At 38.6% G+C, this 17,371-nt stretch overlaps 1 protein-coding gene across 1 annotated transcript in view; it reads right to left on the minus strand.

Moving 5' to 3' along the window:
• Positions 1-1,018: 1,018 nt before the first annotated feature.
• The window catches only part of mrtfab (myocardin related transcription factor Ab), a 43,762-nt gene continuing 27,409 nt past the window's right edge, over positions 1,019-17,371 (minus strand). The window contains 15 exon segments of the mRNA XM_048169874.1: positions 1,019-2,193; positions 2,895-2,955; positions 3,081-3,167; positions 3,295-3,435; positions 3,960-4,058; positions 4,277-4,480; positions 4,590-5,480; positions 5,984-6,379; positions 8,377-8,548; positions 9,308-9,555; positions 9,665-9,781; positions 10,098-10,258; positions 10,581-10,727; positions 11,420-11,495; positions 11,598-11,653. Coding sequence (XP_048025831.1) covers positions 1,640-2,193; positions 2,895-2,955; positions 3,081-3,167; positions 3,295-3,435; positions 3,960-4,058; positions 4,277-4,480; positions 4,590-5,480; positions 5,984-6,379; positions 8,377-8,548; positions 9,308-9,555; positions 9,665-9,781; positions 10,098-10,258; positions 10,581-10,727; positions 11,420-11,495; positions 11,598-11,653 — 3,410 coding nt within the window. The 3' untranslated portion in view covers positions 1,019-1,639.

Below are 17,371 nucleotides of genomic sequence, written 5' to 3' on the forward strand. Positions count from 1 at the left end.
AAGTATCACAATAAAACGACATTACTGCAAACAACATAGTTTTATTACGCACGCGTTTGTTAGTCATTAAAAAATATGCTTGAGAGCATCCATGTTCCAAGGATAGTTGGAGAGTTCTCCCCCAAAAATCGGTCATTTCATCATGTTGTTCCAAATCTGCATGAGTTTCTTCCGTGGAACTCACGACAGTCTCCATCACCATTGTGGAAAGAAAAGATGCCATGAAAGTGACTGAGGCTATCAGTCTTTAACTACTCCTTTAAAAAATCATTAAGGGTGAGTAAATATTTATTTATTTATTTAGACAAAATGTCCCTTTAACGCTGTAATTCAGTCCATTCCCAGCCTTTTCCCTCCTAACAGAGTTCTCAATTCTCCACACAGCAGCTCATTGGTGTTGTCATTTCAGGGTTTTTATTTTCTGATATTATATAACAGATATTTCATATTATAACTGCATATCCCAAAACAACAAACCAATGCTGCAGCAAGATGAAAATGGCCCAAATTTTTCCTGAAGCTCAAACAGTTGAGCATGATGCTAGCAACACCATTATCATGGGTTTGATTCCCAGGGAACCCAATACAAATGCTAGCTTATAACTTAAAAGCAATGCAAGATGCTTTTATCCAAACTGGAATGAGAAATGTATCATTCAAAAATCATTCATTACATGCTTTTAAAGTATTTCCAAATAATAATATTATATATTGTAAAGCCTTTATGGGTGAAAGTGCTGTGTATATGTGAGTGCAGGAGCAACAATAAAACACACTCCACGCTGCATTTTTTTTTATTTTATTTTTTTCATTTTTTAAAAAACAAGAAGTTCCAAATATTCTGAAACCTGAACCCCAGCACTGACCTCCACCAGCGAATCGCTACAATCAGAGGGAAAAGAACAAAGGTTTCATCAATACATGATCCTAAATTACAGCAATGCATAGAGATCTGGTGAACGTCACCAAACCTGGTTCCCTGCAGAGCCCATTAAATTGGGTCGTGTATACCAGAGCACCAGTCGGGTCAGCTTAAGTGCAATGTTGGAAGAACTAACATGCCAAAAGGGTTCAAATGCAAGGAGGTCTATGATATCTCATATTTTTTTCTCCATTTCATTTGTCGGTGAAACGTGTTTGTGAAACGTGGTGCAGAAATAGCCTCATATAATGGTCATGAGGTCATAACTTTATTGAAATGGGTAGAAGTAACACTATACGGTGCCAAAGATAAGTAGTGGAGATTGTACTATCTGATGTGCTTAAAGTGAAAATTTAGCCTATCCAGCATGGACAACTGGTCTAATAGCTAGACCAAAGTATGGGTTTAGTTTAGCTGTTCAAGGTGTGAGAAGTTGGTTTCGGGGTCCAGATTGGTCTCTCTGTTGGCAAAGGCAACAGTGCCGAGTGATGTAAAACATTTGGGTATGATGAAGTAAATGAAAGCTTAAATTCAGTGCTTAAGAGGACCTATCAGACACAGGAACTGTTTAAATACCATTCGGCAAAGGAATATGAAGAAAAAAAAATTCAGCATAAGAAACAGCATATGTGCATCTGGAGTGTTTTGTGTACAGCCTTATACACAGTAAGGTTGAAGGTGCTAAATTGTGTGTCATCAAGCAATTAAGACCAAAAGCTACAAACACGAGTCCCAATGGATCTGCAGATCTGAACTGTCCAAAAAGTCTGCAGAAAATACACTGGGTGGGGTGTGTGAGCTGAGAGGCGCAAGGACCATACCCCCGCCGTTACAATTACTTCCCCCTCCTACCGCGGGTATGTCCAGCCAATCCATGACATCCAGGGTGGGGTCTTCAAAGTCCAGGTTGGCCGGGTGGGGTGAGAAGCTCAGGTCACTGGTGTCCATTGGAGATGAGGGATGGTCCAGAATACTGGAAGTGCTCAGCATTTGGTTGTGGAGGTCATCGATCAACGTCAATGGGCCGTCCGGCTCCACGCCAAGGAGAGGAGCACCGGTGGTGCTCTCCAGGAAGTCCTCGAGGCGGACAGCTCTAGAGCAAGGCCTGTCCTGGGTGTCTGGGAGCTGCTGGGAAGGAGCGGGAATGGGGTCAGGGTGATGTGTGGGTGGCGAGAGGTGGAGCGGAGAAGGAGGTGGGGATGGAGTGGGTGGGCTGGAGTGGAGGTCTGACAGGGAGGGGTCTTGACTGGCTTTAAATCCAGATGAAATTTCTGCAATGTGGAAAAAAAGAGAGATTTATTAATATTAATATATGAAAGAAGTCTCTTATGTTCACCAAGGCTGCATTTATTTGATCATACATTTAAAAAAATACAGTAAAAACAGTAATTTTGTGAAATATTATTACAATTTAAAATAACTGTTTTCTAGTTCTATTTAAAGGGTTAGTTCACCCAAAAATGAAATTTCTGTCATTAATTACTCATCCTCATGTAGTTCCAAACCCGTAAGACCTTCATTCATCTTCGAAACACAAATTAAGATATTTTTGATGAAATGCGAGTTTTTTTCTCCCATAGAAAGCAATGTAATTACCACATTCAAGGTCCAGAAAAGTAGTAAAGACATTGTTAAAAAAAAATATCTTAATTTGTGTTCCAAAGATGAACGAAGGTCTTATGGGTGTGGAACAACATGAGGGTGAGTAATTAAAGACAGAATTTTCATTTTTGGGTGAACTAACCCTTTAATATTTTTGTGTTTTTATGGATTCTTTGATGAATAGAAGTTCAAAAGAACAGAATTTATTTGAAATAGATATATTATAAATGTCTTTACTGTCACTTTCAATATATTTAAAGCATCCTTTCCGATTAAAATAATCAATTTCTTTTAAAAATATCTTACTGACCTCAAACTTTTAAATGGTAGCATATATATTATATTTAATATACTTTGAAAGTCTTTTTACCTCCACTCTTGATCAGGATTTCAAACAAATCATCTATTTGCTGGTTGTTAGAGGCATTATCCTGTAAACAGAGAATATCACCAATGTAAGAAAATACAGTACTATAACAACAACAGTGGAAACAGAAAAAGAAGGTGAAATGAAGGAAAAAAACAGAAAAAGGAAGAATGTGAGTGGAGACCATACTTTAAAACGTTGAGGGGGGTGAGATTTCGGTTTTGGGGAGGAAGGGGCGAACAAAGTATGTCGATCAAAAGTTGGGCAAGTGTCCTCCTAAAGCAGATGCACATGATGGGTAGAGGAAAATGGAAAAAGAAATGCTAGCTTTAGCAAAGGAGATAAAGACAAAAGGAAAATGGGTAACAAAACTAAAGCATGAGTAGTTATGCAAGTGCGCTACCTTAAATGAAGGGGGTGAAGAGGGTTTGTTCAGTGGGTTAGATTCCTCAGAGAAGAAGGGCTCAAAGCTGGGTGGGGCGGACACTGGCTGGCTAGACTCCTGAACACTTGTGGTTTCCAAGTGGAGCCCTAATTTCTGAACCTGGAAATGGGAGATTTAAGCATGGGTCAGCTGCAGAGAGGAGATGCAGCCTATATCCAGCCTAGCCCCTTATATTTCCCTAAATACTATAATTATAATACATATACACTGTTTTGTTAGCTCTCAATGCATTCCACAAATGCACACAGGTCATTTCATATCTGTAATTTGAATGTACAACATTTGAGAATGTTATTCTGTGATGCTGATTCACAAATTTAAGTCCACAGGTCTATAACTGTAGCAAATATGACGCATCTAATTGAAATTCATGCAATGATAACTATGTTGATATAAGAATAGTCAAAAAAATCCCTACATTAACTAATTTCCCCTTATATGTTGAAAAAAACATGCTTATCATTGGCTTTCACCATATGCTATTTGTACATATCTGTATACATCTTGGTGTTTCATGCCTTGTCAGAGTTGAAGTCAACAGAGAGCACTATCTCATGTAAACGCTATTTTTCAGAACTGTAACAGGTTTGAGTAAGCACATCCACATTGTTATATGCACATACTTTGGTGATGGGCTCTTTGACAGCTTGTGATTGGTTGGCAGAACTGGCCATATCGGCAGATGACTGGCTAGGGAGCTTAGAAGGGGTTGACTGCAATCTCTGAAACACAACAAACCAAGTATTAGGAAACTGTTTTCTACATTGATAATAATAAGAAATGTTTCTTGAGCACCAAATCAGCATATTATATGATTTCTCATGTGACAGTGTAATGACTGCTGAAAATTCAGCTTTGCATCACAGGAATAAAATTGCATTTCAAAATATATATAAATGAAATTGTTAAAATATTACAAGTTAAACTGTTGTTTAGTCACCTGTAGAGTAATCCGTCCATTAGATTTGCTCTGAGCAGACTTTCCAGTCAGGCTTTCCAAACTATTACTGGTGAGTGCAATCAGATAACGGTTGCCATTGCTGTCAGTGACCAGCGTGGGTGTGGGGTGAGCTTTCAGGAGATCCAGTGGGAAAGACGTAGTAATCTGAGTACTAGACGGCTGATTGATGAACACCTGTGAAACCTGCAAAAAATAAAATAAATATAATGAGAAGATGATGGCAAGAACTGCATAAAACAAAATTCACACAATGTTCCCCATCCAAATCAGAAGAACTGGAAATGTTGCTGACCTGTGGTGTCTGTAACTGCTGATTTTGTGGCGTCTGCTGCTGCTTCTGATTGGTTTGTAGCTGCTTTTGTTGGCTCTGCTGAATGATGAGCTGCTGCAACTTTTGTTGTTGCTGCTGCTGTTGCAGTAACGCTGTCTTCTTTTGCTGCTGCAGTTGAGTCTTCTGCTGCTGTTGTAACAGCGTCTTCTGTTGCTGCTGATGTAGTAACTTCACCTTCTGCTGCTGCATTAACTGCAACTTCTGCTGCTGCAGTAATTGTGCTTTCTGCTGCTTCTGCAGCTGTAACACCTGTGTCTTTCCTTGCTCTTGCTGCAGTTTCTGTGGGTTAATTTGCTGCTTTTGCTGTTGCAGTAACTGTGTGTTCTGTGCGTTTGGTAGGTCCACCAGCATTTGCTGCTGCTGCTGCACCTGCAGCCGGTGAATCTGCTGCAGCTTGAGCAGAGTCTGCTGTGAACATGGCGCCTGGATCTTTTTCATGGGCTGGACTTGCTTCTGCAGGTCCTCTGATGTGTCCATTTCCTCCTTGACCTCTTCCTTCACCCTCACTTCCACTCCGTTAGACAGTGAAGGCATTTCAGCATTACCCGTGTTGTCCGAGACCTCTGCAGCTGCTCCGCGCTTACCCTGCTCCAGCTGAGAGCGCAGGGTCTCCACCAGCCTCTGCTTCTGTCTGAGCATGCGTGTCAACTCCTCGATCTGCTTGTCCTTCTCCTGAAGCATTTGGTCTTTGTCCACTGCAGATCCTGATGGATCCTGACGCTGAGAGACTGGAAATGAACCCGAGCGAGAAAGGCTGCAGGATGCCTGCATCTGCCCGAGAGACTCCTCTTTAATTGGAGATGGATGATCTGGAGAGGGGTGCAGGCTGAGCTGGGTGAGAGGTGAGCTAACCTGTTAAGGAAGAAACACAAGTTCTTATTAGGGATATAAAAACTGAACTAAAATACTAAAATAAGATGCTTTATGCAGCACAACACTTCCATATAGTCAAGTCAATTTTATTTATAACTTTAAAGATTACATTTAAAGGGTTAGTTCACCCAAAAATGACATTTGTCATTAATTACTCACCCTCATGTCGTTCCACACCCGTAAGACCTTCGTTCATCGTCGCAACACAAATTAAGATATTTTTGATGAAATCCAAGAGGTTCCAAAGATGAACGAAGGTCTTACAGGTTTGGAACGACATGAGGGTGATTAATTAATGAAAATTTTCATTTTTGGGGGGAACTAACCCTTTAAGTGTGTGAATTAACTTATTGTAAAATGTTACCAGTTAATCTAAATAAAAATAGGGGAAATGAGCATGGACTAATGCATGAATTGAATATCAAACATCAACATTTTTTTTGGACCATTTATGCAGTGCTTCTTCAAACCCACAGACATACCATTTCTCCAAACACATCTCCATTGCAGCTGGTCTCATCTGGACTCAATCCGGCCAGAGAGCGGTCGGAGGGGGTAGGAGATACAGGAGGGGAGGAGCTTGTGCTGCTGAAGCGCATGATTTGAGGTGGAGTTGTGCTGTGGACCCTAGTGGTAGCCGCTTTGGGAAAGGCAGACACTGGAGTAGCCGCGTCTTTTGGGGTTTGATGTGAGGCGGCACCAGATGACTGAACTGACACCTGCGGTAACTGAGCAGGAACAGTTTTCATAGCTGCAGCTCCTGCGGCTGATGATCCATTGTTCTGCTCCTGGTAGTTCTTCAGTCGTTCAATGAGATCGTTCTTAGTTCCCGATACTGTCAGACCCCTCAGTTTGAGCTCATGTTTAAGTTCAGCGACCTGAAAGCGAGATGAACAATCAATTCAGTTTCAAAATGTCCACAGTAGAGCGAAAAAAAAAAAAACAGTTTCTGCAATGGTTGTAATATTGTGATTCATATCAGAGCTGGTTGTTTTGGTTCATGGCTTCAACTCTATATTAAAGGGAACCTATTATGCAAAATTCACTTTTTAAGGTGTTTCAACACAGATGTGTATCCACAGTGTGTAAGCAACCAGTCTATAATTGTAAAAATCCAACCAAAACTTTTTTTTACAATCCCCATTTATTATTTTCAATCTCTCAGAACACACCGTTTGATATTTCCCAGCCCTACTCCTATGTAAGAGTAGGGAAACCCCACCAATGACTGGTGACGATCTGCTCGGTTAGCATAGACACACCCCTGAGTGAGAAGCACAGAGTCCAACATTTCTGTGTACTCGCTGAACATACGAGGCTCCATAGATTCCCGCCATCTGAGTCACTGAGGAAACTGTGGTTGAAGTTATTACTCAAGGATGGATCACTACAAACTGTACGTGACCCTCTCCGGAGCGATACTGGTGATGGCAGAGAGAGAGCGCGCACACTTTATTACAGTCCATAAGAGTTTTTTTACAGATATAAAGTTTACCAGTTTATTAAGCACCCCAGAAAAGGCATAAGGTAGGTATTTGTTTACTGTTAGTTGTAACGAGTGTTTTTGTGTAATTCGCTGTGTATGTTAATGATAATGCAAGGGAGAGTTTATAGATAAAAGACTTTAATGTGCACTTCTTGTACTGTGTTTTATTCAGCTCTTATGGTGAGTTTCTGGAGTGATAACATACGCGTCATCTTTTTTGTGTGATGTACAATAAACTTCATAAACTCATAAGTAAAGATTTGGCCATCATTCAGACGGGTTCGCTACAACAGGCTCGTAGATAAAAGCAAGATGACAACATAAGATATAAACGCAATTAAACTAAACTATACCCGTTCTGTTTCCATGCAGCATATATTCTCTGGCTCTGTAGGCATCATTTCAGACTCCGATTCGAACTAAACACAGCTTCAGTGAGTTTCTGACAATATTAGTGCGTGAGATTGTTCTGTCACCGGAGCTCGGAGCATTGGCATTAAAGGGATAGTTCACCCAAAAATGAAAATTTGATGTTTATCTGCTTACCCCCAGGGCATCCAAGATGTAGGTGACTTTGTTTCTTCAAAAGAACACAAATGATGATTTTTAACTCCAACCGTTGATGTCTGTCAGTCTTATAATACGAGTCAATGGTCACACAATTTATAAGAGTCAATAAACAAGCACAAACAAATCCAAATTAAACCCTGCGGCTCATGGCGGCACATTGATGTCCTAAGACACGAAATGATCGGTTTGTGCAAGAAACCGAACAATATTTATATAATTTTTTTACCTCTAATACACCACTATGTCCAACTGCGTTCAGCATTCGCTTAGTGAGGTCTGATCGCGCTCTGACAAAGGTAGCGATGTCTCGCGCATATACTTCAATGAGTGCCAGACATTACTTCCGCTGTCAGAGCGCGATCAGACCTCACTAAGCGAATGCTGAACGCAGTTGGACATGTATTAGAGGATGTAGTGTTTTAGAGGTAAAAAATGATATAAATACTGTTTGGTTTCTCGACTCTTATAAATTGTGTTACCATTCACTCGCATTATACGACTGACAGACGGCAACGGTTGGAGTTAAAAATCATCATTTGTGTTCTACTGAAGAAACAAAGTCACCTACATCTTGGATGCCCTGAGGGTAAGCAGATAAATATCAAATTTTCATTTTTGGGTGAACTATCCCTTTAACTCTGGGGACATCAGTGACTTATTTTACATCTCTTAAAAAGGGGCATAATAGGCCCCCTTTAAGGATTTTTTAAAAAATTCCTAATAACAAAATAAGTATACTTCTAAATGAAAAGTCCAGTTATTGGTCCAGGTCACTGTTATTGCTTTAGTAAAAGTGAATAAATTACAACGGTTACCCACTTTGAACTCATCCAGATTTGCAGGCAAAGTGCTGGGCTTAGCTCCTCCCGCTGTAGGCTGGCTCTGACGATTGGGCCCATTCTGATTGGAGGAGACTGTCGAGCATGTGGAAATAGTCTGGGAAGGGGAGGGACCCAGACTGGTGGATGGTTGCTGCTTTTCAGCAGGAAGTCTAGAATTGAACAGATTTATTTTTGTTTTATATTTAAATCAGTTAGTTGTGTCTACAATTCTCTAGATCAGTGGCTTTGCCTCAGAACCCAGATTATGTCATCTGTATTTAATGTATTCTGGATCATATTTCATTTTATCTTACATAGGGTTGTCTGTTTACTTTTTTATCATGATTATGCATGATTTTATGGTAGGTTGCAAATTTTTGGGTCATGACCAACACCGGATGAGAACCACTCTAGCAGTCATACACCACTGTTAAAAAGTTTAGGGTCCGTAAGATTTTTGTATATTATTATTCATTAATATTATTAAATAAGGATGCAAGGATGCAATAAATTGATCAAAAGTCATTTAAATGTTACAAAATATTTCTCTTTCAAATAAACACTGTTCTTTTGAAGTTTCTATTCATCAATGAATTCTGAAAAAAAAAAAATGCATCACAGTTTCCTCAAAAATATAAATCAGCACAACTGTTTTAAACACTGATAATAAATTAGTATCTGAAAGATCATGTGACACTGAAGACTGGAGTAATGGCTGCTAAAAATTCAGCTTTGGTATCACAGGAATAGAAAACAGCTATTTATTAAAGTTTGCAATATCACTGCTTTTAATTTCTTTTGATCAAATAAATGCAGCCTTGGTGAACACATGAGATTTATTTCAAATACATAATGACCCCATACCCAGACATAATATGCACATACACAACACAGTAAAATGAATCCACATCCTGTGTGGTTGTACTCACTTTGGAGGGGCGGGTAAGATAGTGTGATAGTTGTAGTGCTGCTGTTGCTGGTTGATGATCTGAAGCTGAAGGAAAAGCTGCTGCTGGTGGAGGATCTTGGCATACGAAGAGTCCAGCTGAGGCGGCGGCTCCCGGTCATTCTTCTGGTCAGGTGGAATATACTGGTGATATTTGAGTTTCTTCACTTTGGGCTTGTTATCTTTGGGTTTCTTGGATCGATGAGAAGTCCGGTCTGTGCTGGACTTGGACTGAAAAAAGCAAAGAAATAAAAAGAGAAGCATGAGTGATGAAATCACATTTTTCAGTGGCTCAGGCTGAAAAACGAAACTGATGATAGATTTGATGCTTTTGCTTTACCTTTGTATGTCCCGTTGGTGGACGGGAAGAGTTTGTCATGTTAGTTTCACTGGTTAGATTCTGTGGCGGAGAGGCATCAGCCGCAACGAGTGGAGGAGGTGGGGCCTGAGTAAGGAACTACAATATATACGCTGGTTAAATACATTATGTGATCTTGAATGCATTTCTTACATTGTCTTCAACTCTGCATATGTTCCTTTGTGATGCATAATAATGAGCCAATTTAAAGAGAAAACACAAATGGAAAAAAAAAAACTTGAGCATTTTGTTTTTGTGTTCCAAAGAAGAAAGAAAGTCATACAGGTTTGCAACAACATGATTTTCTGGGTGAACTGTCCCTTTAAGTGGAGAGCAGTGCTGCCCTCTAGTTTACTGCAAGCACAAAAGAAATATTCCATTTATCTCATACTGAAAAACTGAAACAGGAATCTACCCGAGTGGGTGATAAGTCTCCATTCATATTCAGCATATCAGAGGGGGAGTGTTGAGGGGCAAGACCCAACGGAGAGTCCTGGCTGCACAGGGGATCCGGTGACAGCGCATCACTACTGTCCTCATCCAATGAGGAGCTCTCACCCTTTGGAGACTCTGTACCTGATAATACATTCAAGAAATTAGTTGTCTGATATGTGCATAGATACACTTATGAAATTAATGATAGTAAAACTAAACTTGTATTTAAAAAAAAAAAGATTTCTGCTAACAGAATTTGTAGCATTTGGGTTGTGAACGAACTGCTACACAATTCAAATGAAAGGGATGTTATTGAAAAGAAATGTAGTTAAAGTTTCCTCTTGACAAATTTGCAAATAATAGATATGCATTGTTGTCATTTGTTGAGAAAATGCTTATGGTGCTTAAACAGCATCAGTGCGTGCAACATAAATGCTGTTTGTGACAGTGGTTACAGACTAACCAATGAGCGTGTGCACAGGGAGGATGTTCTTGTGGATGAGCTCGATAGGACCAGGGCGGTGGGAGATTTTATCATTGAGATCGTCTGCCAATCGAGCTCTCTTCAGCTTCAGCTGCTTGGCCTGCAGTGACGGCTCGGCTGAAGTCTCTGCGGGTGAAACAAATTTAATCATTAACAACTGAATCACTTCCTTCTATGTAAATAACACCTAAATTCCCCTCTGAGAGTCTTCCCACTTAGTATTTTTGGCATATTGATCAACTACCTGTTTGTATAGTAACAGGAATGGAAACATTAAAAAAGATTATTGAAGTTGCAGACAGCTCCTTCACTCCTAAATAGGTTAAGATGAAATAAATGGCTATGGACCCTTTTTTACATTTCCGGGGTTCTCAGAAGCAGAAGTCGGCAAAGTTGGGTAAACTTCTATAGTGGTGAATAGAAACTACAACGAAGATATAACTTGCTTTTCAATAGCAAAATAAAAAGAGGGTAAAAAATTTGAGAGATTGATTACGCTGGTCAGAAGAGATAAGATGTCAAATTATTAGCCGTCACTCACTCAACACTTGTGTTAAAAACACCCACACAGCAGCGTTAACTAGTTTTCTGAAATTTAATGCAAAACTAACTTCAGATTTACTTTAAATTCAATGTTAATAACTGTGAAAATGTGTTGTCAGTCTGTTAAAAGGGTCAATTGCAAGAGGCAGAAATTACATAACAGAAACATGACATGCAATAGATTTAAAAAAAGAAAAGAAAACTGAAATAAATATATAATAATAATTTAATATTACTCAATTTTCATATTTAAATGAGAATGATGTGAAACTTACCTTCTAGGATGTGCATTCTGACCAGTTCTGACCTCTCAGGCCGACTCCTGATCTTCCTCTTCAGGTAATCCTCAGTCTGCCCCAGTAAAAGAGAAAACAACTGTGTGTCAACAAAAGTGTCAAAGATGAGAAGAAAGAGAATTCTTTGTTTTCAAAGGAAAAAGAGAAAGTCACTCACGCGTGCTCTCTCCAGACTTTTCCTCTGTTCGTGGAAAGCAGCCGGACTCTTCAGAGCTGTGTACAGAAACAGAGATGGTCTTACTTTCTGATGTCAAAAATTGAATGATGTGCATATTGTCAGTGGGACTGTCAGGTACTCGATAGATTAATCAGACGAGTATTTGAAGTTGGGTCTGGGAGATTGAGTAAAAACACCAGAACTTTTCCTGTGTGAGCTAAACTACTCCAAACAGCTGGCCAATACATACTGTGTTTTCTCTCAAACACTGCTCTGACTTCTGAAGTATTCAAGTACACATGTATCTGTAAACCATCTGTGCCAACAATGAATCGTATTTGATATTGAGGAACTATGTAAGGAGAACGTAAAACTACTCATTAAAAGGTCATAATGAAAGGTCATATGTGCAAAAAAGAGAACATCCACTGGTTCAAATCACCTGCTGAAAGAACAAAGGGAGTTCAGTGTAATGACAGCAAATGTGTGTATCCATCTGCATGAATGAAAATGTACTTGGGATGTCAAAATCAATATATTTTAAAAGATATAAAATCTTTTTTTTTTTTTTTTTTACTCTTTAATCTTTTAAAAATGTAATTTTTACACACCAGGACAAAATATCGCACACGTTTATCGCCAGCGTTTTGAGACGTTTTTTTGTGTTCATATCCAAGTGATTTTCACTGGCGATGAGCAGAGTGAACGTGCAAATTCACTTCCTGACAGTATATGGCGCTTCTGCTAAAGGGTTGTGCAAATGAACATATTTATGATATTAATAAAGTCAAAAAAGATAAAAATGCAGATATAAAATGGCATATATATGGCATATGAGAGATAGTAGTCAGAAACGGTAGTGCAAATAAGTCACAATGACAGTAGTGCAAGTGAATGGTAGTGCAGAATTATTAGGCAAGTTGATTTTCTGATCATATTTTTTTCCCAAGCACATTTTACCAATTCCAATCCACATCAATCTTAATAACTACTATTAATACTGTTTTTAATCATTTATAAGTGATATATAATTGTTCATGAAGGCTGGAAATGAAAAATGCCTTATATTCAGGTGTGCAGAATTATTAGGCAAGTTTTCTTTTACAGGCAAAATGAGCCAAAAAAGAGATTTAACTCAGACTGAAAAGTCAAAAATTATTAAATACTCATGAGAAGGACGCAATACTAATGCAATACTAGAAATTGCAAAGTTAAAGCATGACCAAGGGACAGCAAAATGCTCATTGGGTCAGCGGGGTCAGACAAAAACAGGTGGAAAAGAAAAGACACATGTTAACTGCAAAATAATTAAGAATTATGTGTGAAACCATCAGGAACCCTTTAGTCTCCAGCGCCACCATTTTCCAGAACTGCAACCTACCTGGAGTCTCCAGAAGTGCAAGGTCTCAGGATCTCAGAGACTTAGGTTAGCTAAAGAATCCTAAAAAATGACCCGCACTTGATAAGAATCACAAGCTGAAGTGTTATAAAATACATGAAGACTGGGTTTTTATAGGCCTTATAAACCGACAGCTTGAGAGTGACTCCTGAAGGACCAGCACCACATCCTCTTGTACCACTGTAGTTGAAGAATTTATCTTCCAGAATCTGGCAGTAAGTTTTGGAAGATCATTTTTAGTCCATCTCTGCAAGACAGACATTTCAGGATAAGAGATGGACTAAAAGTGAACTCAAACACCTTACTGCCAGATTCTGGATAAATTCTTCAAACAGTGGTACAAGAGGATGTGGTGCTGGTCCATCAGGAGTCATTCTCAAGCTGTCTGTCTATAAGCCCTATTAAAACCCAGTCTTCATGTATTTTATAACACTTCAGCTTGTGATTCTTATCAAGTGCAGGTCATTTTTTAGGATTCTTTAGCTAACCTAAGTCTCTGAGATCCTAACACCTTGCACTTCTGGAGACTCCAGGTAGGTTGCAGCTCTGGAAAATGGTGGCGCTGGAGACTAAAGGGTTCCTGATGGTTTCACACATAATTCTTAATTATTTTGCAGTTAACATGTGTCTTTTCTTTTCCACCTGTTTTTGTCTGACCCCGCTGACCCAATGAGCATTTTGCTGTCCCTTGGTCATGCTTTAACTTTGCAATTTCTAGTATTGCATTAGTATTGCGTCCTTCTCATGAGTATTTAATAATTTTTGACTTTTCAGTCTGAGTTAAATCTCTTTTTTGGCTCATTTTGCCTGTAAAAGAAAACTTGCCTAATAATTCTGCACACCTGAATATAAGGCATTTTTCATTTCCAGCCTTCATGAACAATTATATATCACTTATAAATGATTAAAAACAATATTAATAGTAGTTATTAAGATTGATGTGGATTGGAATTGGTAAAATGTGCTTGGGAAAAAAATATGATCAGAAAATCAACTTGCCTAATAATTCTGCACTCCCTGTAAACATTTATGAAATAGACATTCTATATTCTATATTTCTTGAAATGTAAAAGAAAAAAAACAAACAGTAAAAATACAGAAATAATACACCTTATTGGTGTGGCCAAGAACTGGCAGAGCACCCATAGTGTGCGTCTCAATCAGCTCCCTAGTTCAGTAGTCAGGGCACTGATCAGGGAGTCGGCCACATTCATTTACACGGTATACTGATACATCGACCTAGGAAACTAGGGAGCTGATTGAGACGCAGGGATAGTTTGTAGGGGTCTTCCTCATCTACTTTCTCTTCGTCGTCTTGGCATCAATGTGTGCTGCCCGGCAAGACCATTTTGTGCTTGAGCGCCACCGAGTCGTATTTTACTGTAATTTCAGCAGCTCCAGGCATGTGAACAAAAGCGCCACTCTCATTGGTCTGCCAGTTAACGCGTCGCGTCAAACCAAAAAAACAAAAAAAAACCTGAGGCGTTTTTTAAAAAATTATGCTTTTACCCCTGCCGTTTTGCGCGTTGGTGTGCACACTCACTTTGGCGGCCTTTGTTTAGTCACGAGGCATTAAACATCAGCGATAATCAAGCGTGATATTCGGGTTCGGGATATTAAGGGTTTGCTACTAGTCATCTTACTGTATACCAGACAGGTATATTCCTACAGTGGTAGTAAAGTATACTAGTACAGTGTATGTGCAGTATATATTTATAGGGATGTACCGATAGGATTTTTTTTTTTTTTACAATTACAATACAATTATTGTCCGATTCCAATACCGATATGTTGTCACTTGCTCTCTTATTTTAAGTTTTGTCATTAAAATAGATAGTGTTTTGATCATGTTTTAAATCAGCAAAGTGCATGAAATTATACTAGCTAGTTTATTGCTGAATCATCAAATAATTTGTAATGAACATGGAATGGATCCATTTTACATTCAGCAGGCCCTCATAAATACATAAATACAACAGACCAAAGGTACATATGAAATAAACAGTGCTTTTTTTTTTTTTTAGGTAGGTTTAACAGTAGTTTTCAAGTACAGAAATAAAGTAAACAAATGTAAAATAACTGCATATTATATTAACTACATATTAATCCTTATTAAAGTTACAAAAGTTATTTAGTCAAGAGCAGTGAACTTTTTTTTGTCTTTTGTTGTTTGATTAAAATTAAAACAGACAGCAGCGCAGCAGAAATATTAGGCTGCTGTCACTTTAAGACCTGCACGGATACAATATACTGTTACACAAGCATTTTCTCTCTCAGCTGTTTACGTTCATTTAAAACATAACCGACTATGTTTACAATGAAACTCACCAAGACAGCCATTTTGATGTAATTTTGTGTGAATTAGAAGAAGCGAAAGACAACTCCATTCATTATTCACACACTGTCTTGAGACGCTGCTTTCCGGGCGCACCCTATGGATGTGTGCGAACTTCTCACACAGTGAGTAGAATTGAGTTCTCATTCATGTTCTTGTGCTTGAATATTTAAATTTGTAAGGCTTAAAACTACATGCAAAGGATAAACTTAGAGCGCTGGACCCATCGGGACAGTAACAGTGTTCAATTGTCCCAAGTGTCGTTCACGCTGACCCCGGGCAGTCCTTATTGATGAGCCCTGCTGTATTTTGTAAAGATTTCAATTTGTTTGGGCAAGTATTTTATTTTACCCAGAGAAAAACGCTGGATTATGCACCAGACATTATACAGATCAGTGACTTCACACAACTAATTAATAAACCATAGGTTTGTTATATCAGGTATGGAGTCAAATTAATGCCTTAAAGTTTTGCACAAAAATAAAGTTTTGCAAAACAAAAAAAAGAATTGAGCAATAAAAAATGTTTTGCAAACAAAAATAAAGAATTGCAAAGGAAAAATAAAGTATTGAGCAGAAAAAAATAAGTTTTGCAAGCAAAAATAATAAATTGCAAAATAAAATAACGTAGTGCAAAAATAAAAATATAATCAATTACAAAAATCAATGACAGCTGTAATCCTATTTTTATCTTTGCCACATATTTTTCATGCTCAAACCTACTAAATCATTTGCAACGCTCATTTTATTCTGCGTTTCAGTCAAGCGTGCGCTCACGATACCGGCTTTCGTTTGCGCTGCACTGTTCTGTGCGGTTCTCTTTATGGCACTGGTTTGACGTGGGGGTGGAGTCAAGAAACGTGGGCACGCCCCGCGAAACACGTCATCGACAGGAGACGCAGATCGCAACAGAACAGATCAAGCATAGAGACAGAGCACATTTATTATAATCTGAAAACCATGCCCACCGGGGGAAAAACAATCCAACCGGGGGAAAAATCAATCCAACCGTCTCCATTGACTTTGTAATGCATGAGGCTGCCTCCTTGTCTTTTCTGACTCATTACAAAAAACAGAACAATGCCTAAAAGCTGCTGTGTGACAAGGTGTACAGCTAACAAGCTAAAAAACCCAGAAATAAGTTTTTATAAGCTGTCGACCCCAAAAAACGAATGTTTAAGGACACAAAAGTGGATACAGGCAGTGAGACAGAGCACAACAGGTCATATTACTATAAGAAATGCATTGGAGGGGGTCGTAATTGGTGACAACATATGCTAAACAAACCAACAAAAACAAACCATTCATTATTTTAACCATGTCAAAGAATTATTTCACCTGTCGCTGATTACGTTCCCCTCCAATGCATTTCGCGGGGGCGTGCCCCCGTTTCTTGACTCCACCCCCACGTCAAACCAGTGCCATAAAGAGATCCGCACAGAAAAGTGCAGCGCAAAAGAAAACCAGTATCGTGAGCGCACGCTTGACTGAAACGCAGAATAAATGAGCGTTGCAAATGATTTAGTAGGTTTGAGCATGAAAAATATGTGGCAAAGATAAAATAGGATTACAGCTGTCATTGATTTTTGTAATTGATTATATTTTTATTTTTGCACTACTTTATTTTATTTTGCAATTTATTATTTTTGTTTGCAAAACTTATTTTTTTCTGCTCAATACTTTATTTTTCCTTTGCAATTCTTTATTTTTGTTTGCAAAACATTTTTTTATTGCTCAATTCTTTTTTGTGTTTTGCAAAACTTTATTTTTGTGCAAAACTTTAAGGCATTAATTTGACTCCATAATCAGCCCTTTTCATGCTACAGCCGATATGCCGATGGTTGTAAATTTATTAAAAATCGGCTGATAAAAATTGGTGGCCGATACATCGGTGCATCTCTATTCAGTACCACAACAGTGGATATTATTTCTCTAAAAAGTTTGAAAATTATAAAAAAAAAAAAAAAACTGTGATTGAGCTGTAATGTGAAAGGGATAATGTGAAAGAAGTAATGTGTTGTAACAGCTGAGCTTGGGTAAC

The sequence above is a fragment of the Megalobrama amblycephala genome, linkage group LG20 (genome assembly GCF_018812025.1).
Source record: "Megalobrama amblycephala isolate DHTTF-2021 linkage group LG20, ASM1881202v1, whole genome shotgun sequence".
Lineage (NCBI taxonomy): Eukaryota > Metazoa > Chordata > Actinopteri > Cypriniformes > Xenocyprididae > Megalobrama > Megalobrama amblycephala.